Source organism: Monopterus albus, unplaced genomic scaffold (genome assembly GCF_001952655.1).
Source record: "Monopterus albus unplaced genomic scaffold, M_albus_1.0 scaffold183.1, whole genome shotgun sequence".
Lineage (NCBI taxonomy): Eukaryota > Metazoa > Chordata > Actinopteri > Synbranchiformes > Synbranchidae > Monopterus > Monopterus albus.
This window is the reverse complement of record NW_018128063.1, coordinates 1,513,587-1,519,939: the sequence shown is the minus strand read 5'-3', so window position 1 is coordinate 1,519,939 and position 6,353 is coordinate 1,513,587. Positions and strand designations below refer to the sequence as shown.

Genomic DNA, 6,353 nt, shown 5'->3' with positions numbered 1-6,353 from the left:
ATTTGAAGCTGCTCACCCTCTCCACTTTGAGCCCCCGGATGAACAGTGGCCGATGAGATCTCCTCTCCTTCCTCATGTCCACTATCATCTCCTTCATCTTGTCGATGTTGAGGCTGAGATTATTGTCCTTGCACCGTGACACCAGACCAGCCACCTCTTCCTGTAGGCTGCTTCGTCCCTGCCAGTGATGGAACCTATCACTGCGATGTCGTCCGCAAACTTTAGGATGATGTTGTCTTTGTGGGAGATGACACAGTCATGGGTGAACATGGTGTAGAGGATAGGACTGAGGACATCCCTGTGGGGTGCCATTGTTCATGATAATGCTGGCTGAAGTCCTATTGCCAATCCTGACAGTCTGGGACCTGCCAGTCAGAAAGTCCAGGAACCAGTCACAGAGGGTGGGGTGCAGACCCAGTGTGGACAGTCTGTGGGGGACAACTGTGTTGAAGGCGAAGCTGTAGTCAATGAAGAGTATCCGGATGTAGGAGTCTCCATTTTCCAGATGAAAAAGGGAATAGTGGAGGGCAGCAGTTGACAGTGTCTGAGGTGGCCCTATTAGGCTGGTAGGCATACTGCAGGGGATCCAGGGTGTCTGGTATACTGCTTTGAATGTGGGCTAGCATCACTGTCTCAAAACACTTCATAGTGATTGGGGTGAGTGCCACTGGCCTATAGTCATTCAGGCAGGTGACCGGGCTCTTCTTGGGAAGGGGGACAATGGTTGTGGTCTTAAAGCAGGTGGGAACGATGCTCTGGCTGAGGGAGAGGTTGAAGATGGTAGTGAGAACATCAGCCAGTTTGCTGGCACATGCCCTGAGAGCCCTCCCAGGGATGTTGCTTGGTCTTGCTGCTTTGCGGGGGTTGGTCTTCCTCAGGACTGTGCGTACCTGGCCTGGTGAGACAGTTAGTGGAGGGGAGGTGGGGGGTTAGACGGTCTCGGTGTGTGTGTGCCCTCTCTCTGTGCTGTAGCTCTCAAAATGGGTGTAGAAGGTGTTGAGGTTATCCGGGAGGCTGTCTGTGGAGCTGATGATGCTGGTGGTGGTCCTGTAGTCTGATGTGCTGCAGGCCTTGACACATTCATCCGGAGTCAGCAGTAGAATAGAAGCCATTCAGCTTCTCTCTGTACTGCCTCTTGGCCACTGCGATGGCTTTCCTCAGTCTATACTTAGCAGCTTTGTACTCCGTCTCATCACCTGATCTGAATGCATGAGAGCGAGCACGCAGCATGTGGCATACCTGACTGTTTATCCAGGGCTTCTGGTTGGGAAACCTCCTGACTTGTATGGTGGGCACAATGTTATGAATACAGGTACTAATGTATCCGGTCATATACTCAGCATAATTCTGTGCACTGACAGAAAAGTCCTCCGAGGTGGCTGCAGCTTTAAACACATCCCTTTGTTTGGTGACAGGGTTTGTTTGTTTCAGTCTTTGTCTGTAAGCTGGATACAGGAACAAAGAAATGTGGTCTGAGCGTCCAAGGTGGGGGTGGGGTGCAGCCCTGTATGCACCACGTATGTTACTGTAAACATGATCCAGAGTGTTCTTGCCCCGAGTGGGAATGTTCACATGTTGGTAATATTTGGGAAGTATAGTCCGTAAATTGCACTTGCTAAAGTTGCCTGCAGTGATAAACACAACATCTGGGTGAGCTGTCTCTAGCGCGTTGATGACATCATAGACTTTGCTGAGAGCCACAGAGGGATTAGCTCTTGGGCTAACAAACAGCAGCCAGAAACACAGCACTATGCTCTTTGGCTAAATAATAGGGCCGCCATTTCAGCAATAAAAACTTATAAGCAGTCCGTACATCTCCACACCACGAGATATTGATAAACACATGCACACCACCTCCTTTTACCTTCCCCGAAGCAGCAGTGTGGTGTCCTCTATGTACAGAGTGTGTTTGTAGCTGAATCGCGGAATCTGGGACTCTGTCAGAAAGCCAAGTCTCAGTTAGAATTAGAGCACAGCATTCTCTTATTTCTTGTTGTGCTGTAATCCTAGCCCTTAGCTCATCCAGTTTGTTTTCCAGAGACTGTACGTTAGCTAGGAAGAGGCTGGGTAATGGCAGTCAAGTAGTGCACGCGCTTTTAGCCTAGCATGGAGTCCCCTGCACTTGCCTCGCTTGCGTCTCCGTCTCCTTGTCGCTCTCCTGATTTCAGCCTGCTCATTTGTGCCTGGTGCTCCGGGGGCTCCCTGAGGGTGATGGTGGTTGTCGTTGTTGTTGTTGTAGCAGTAGTCAAAGCATGAAGAAAATCAATGTGGGAATGTCTGTTGATTATGTGGTGTGTAGCTAAAACATTTTGATATGACATTAAGCATAAGAACATATTATGACTACTTATGGTTAAACACGTCATAACAATAATATTAAACATTCTGTCTCCTAACAATAATCAACTTTTTGTCTAGTTATCCTTGAACCTGAACAACCTGGAGTACCCTTAAGAATGACTAAGCATTTAACAGCCTGACGTAGACATCCTGTTAACACTAAACATTTCTAATACATCAAGTATCTAACCAATATCTATCTGACTAAAAATACCTAACAGAGTGTTGGTCAAGCAAAACTAGCAACTTGACATTGTCACTTTGGGAAATATCATGAATATTTGCCACAGTTTCATAAACTTAAATAATCAGTTAATTAAAAATAAAATTATAATATTCAGATTTTATAAGCTTTAGTTAATTCTTATACCTTGATTTTCCTTGCTTATATATATTACAACTGTAATGATAATTGTCAAGAACTGCTGAGTAGGAATTGTCTGCCAGACCTTTGTGGAGAAATGTCTGCATCTTGTCTGCATCTTTAATTAACCAGACGGCCTGTTTTGCAACTTCACATAGGCCCACTTAACATTTCACAAGTTCTGCTTTGTCATGTAACAGTTTGCAGAGATGGGGGACCTACAATTTGAGAGGATCTCCTGGCCTCTTTAGCATCTTCACAAGTTCTGCTTTGTCCTGCAAAAGGCTAGACAGACAGCTGCAGACAACCCATCGTCCAGTATTCATCGTTAGCTACCGCCTGACATTACAAACATTTACACACCTGGCTTCTATCACATTTCAGTAAACAGGCGTGGGCAAGAGGTTGGCCTGCTCACGCCAAGGGCCAATAGAATTAAGGTACGTGTAAGTCCAGCCTCTGTATGAGGCAGTCTCCGCCCAAGAAGGTAAATGTGACCACAAATGATAAGTCAGGGCTTTTGGATGATGGGGTTCCTGTGGAAACTCTGTCACTCAGAGCCCAGCGTTATATAGCTTTACCATGTGACCAGGCTTTAATTAAATTTTATACAGTCCTCTTCTGTCTTCACTTCTTGCACTTTCAATTAAAGAACTGGGGTCTAAGAATATCATAATCATTTAAAAATTGTTGCATCTTTGTTTATTTTTCTGGCAATGCAGGTTTTTGGCTGAGAACTGAAAAATGGAGAACAATTTTCAATAACTTCTTAGCATTCATAACACTTCACAAAAGTTCAGTTTCTTAATCATGAACATGTTCACGGTTGTTCTGTTAACACTGCTGTGTTAGAACAAAATTTCCAATAATACCAGCATTTTAGTACAAGAAACTACAATAATATTTAAAGTCATATGTGACTACATACTGTAACAACTACTGTAGTCATCACTTCCTGCCTGTAAGTGGTCAAGTAGAGTACAGTGTAGCACTACAGTGTCAATCTGCCACCTTGTCGGTCTAGCTGCAGAAAATCACAGATTGGTGGATGTTTGGTGGTGTGTGTGTGTGAAAGCACACATCTTCTGTTTCCCTGGTGGTGCTGGGGTGTTTGGCAGGATAAATATAGCTGCGTTGGTGTAAAGCTGTTTTTCCTCAGCTTTTGTAGCTTTGAGGGAGGTAGAGAGAGAGAGAGAGAGATGGCCAATGCCAGAGTGTTTTATTTTAGCTCTCTTTAAAGAGTCACTGGGGAGCATTTAGGAGTAATGAGAGCCCTGGTGGCTGGAGGAGAGGGCCTGACGCTAACTTCCCCTTGCCCTCCTCCTCCATCATCTCTCTGTTTCTTTATTTTCCTGCCCAACTTTTCTTCCTCTGTTATTCCCTCTTCCTCATTCTGACTCTGATGTCAGCACAGGAATATGACCATGGCTGTGTTAAAATTTCAGGCATTCAAGGTTAATAATTCACTGAAAATAGGCTTGTTTCAATAAAATGGCAAAAGAGGTATTTAAAAATGTGGTCAGTTCCTGAGAATAAAGCACTATAAAAGTGTTGTTTTTAAATAATGATGTAAAGAACTATTTCTGTCTCAATCTAGGTTTCTGTGGAGAGGGGAAAAGGCTGGTGTGTGACTTTCAAGACACATAATGTATAGTACATAGTGTAAAATGTTTTGGTTTCTTGAAATTGAATTGTGTCACTGTCAAAACTGACATCAGATATATGTTTCATCCTAAAATGGGTATGCTAGTCATGTGCATGCTGATGACAAAACAAAATCAGTTTTAGTTGTGTGAACACTTGCCAATGCACTGTGTAGTCTGTGCATATGTTTTATGAGACAAATAGAAAGAAGAGGGGAGATATTTCAGCAGCCAGTTGAATATTCTTTTATTATACAGTTGGCTATGTGTTGTTCATTTGGAGGCCAAAAGCAGCCCACAGTGAAAGCCAGACTGCTCCCTGGTGTGACTGCCACGATGTTGATCCTAAAAAGCTTCCATAAAAGCCTTTTTCGGGACAACTCATTGGCAGCAGTGCAGCTCTTTAGGAAGTACACTGTTCCATTTCCTGTTTGACAGTCACTGTGATTGAAGCTGGCTTTCAGATTAGTGGTTGACTGAAATGGTTTTCACTGGCTGTAGTAAAGAATAGTTCCTTCCTGTTCCTGTAAATTCTCCTGTAAAATTATATAAAATTATGCAATTTTTCTGATCTGTTTTATGATGACATATTGTTGGCATATTAGCTGATAAAATGTAATAATGAAAATCTACACATGTACCGTGGCTTTCTTAGGTGATCTGGGTGTGTAATAACTGCCGGAAGCAGCAGGAAATCCTCACAAAGCCAGGCGAGTGGTTCACCAGTCCGTCTGGAAAGCCAGCTGGGCTTGGTTCAGCTGTCAGCGAGCCGTCTGTGTACCAAACACCTGGGGATAAGAAGCTCAGATCTCACTCCCAAGTACCTCCGGGCTCCACCAGCACAATACAAGATGCCAACCGATCTAGTGCACCCAGGACCACTCTTGGCACCGATGGACGATCACGTAGTGAACCACCACGAGACTCGTAAGATCAAGCAATATTGCAGAATATGACAAAATAAAGGTAGCATATGTGACAGATGTGAACAAACTAAAGAAATATTTGTTTTACTTTACAGAGATTGACTGGTAGCTTTGCCTTAAAGTTTATATCACACTTTACTGTACAACCTCCCATAGATGTTCAGTTTGGTTAAGGTCTGGTATGAATCAGCTTTAAATTGTCATCCTCTGTCTTCAAAAACCTGCAGATATTGTCAGCTGAGACTTAAACAATAGTTTTGAAATAAATTTAAAAAAGAGAGAGAGAAACAACTGCACACCCAGGGCTCTCTATCAGAATGTCTGTTTCAAGCAAAAGGAAACTGTTTCATTACAATTGAAGAATGCCACTAACTACTCTGCATCCCCATTTGAGAACCTTGGCATCCATTTATTTCTTTAAAGGGATACTACAGCAATTCAGCATTGTACTTTTGTGATGTGAGAGACAGATAGAAAAGGGTGAAAATCAAAGTAAAATTGGGTGAGACATTGTGTCTTTTAGTCCCTTTTATGGGTCAAGCCCTAAGAAACAGAATCCTACAAATCCCATAATTCAACTGTACAACATCTTTGTAGGACCACCCTTGCCTGGTAAATTCCTCACATCTTTAATTTACATGTAAAAATGCAAGTAAAAAAAAAAATAACTTGGTAGTCTCTACAGTAGAGATAACCGCAGTGAAGTCAAATTATAAGGCTATTAGACTTCAGAAAGATTGTCCAGAGCCACAGAAAGTATGATTATACTGTACAAGTGTTCACAGATAGCGTGTAGGACTAAACATGACAAGTGATCTTGCTGGGAGAAGTTGGTGGAGTGCCCCTTTAGCACGTGTTCTCTTAGTCACAGGAAATAAAGCAGTTCTTTTAAATTATGTTAATATTTGTACTGTTGAGTATTATCATTTGCATTTATTACTTACAGTATGATGTGCTGGATTATGGCTCTTAAGAAAGCAGCCTTTGTCATTGTTTCTATGCCATTCTGAGGATAATGGAAGAATGCAGTGGGTTCCTAAACAGACTGGATAGTAGAATGCATTTCCATTCATGACTTTC

At 42.9% G+C, this 6,353-nt stretch overlaps 1 protein-coding gene across 1 annotated transcript in view; it reads left to right on the top strand.

Moving 5' to 3' along the window:
* LOC109969842 (regulating synaptic membrane exocytosis protein 1-like) overlaps positions 1 to 6,353 on the top strand; it is a 113,719-nt gene that overhangs the window by 53,175 nt on the left and 54,191 nt on the right. Inside the window, exon 4 of the mRNA XM_020617025.1 lies at positions 5,003 to 5,274. Coding sequence (XP_020472681.1) covers positions 5,003 to 5,274 — 272 coding nt within the window. The remainder of the gene's footprint in view (positions 1 to 5,002; positions 5,275 to 6,353) is intronic.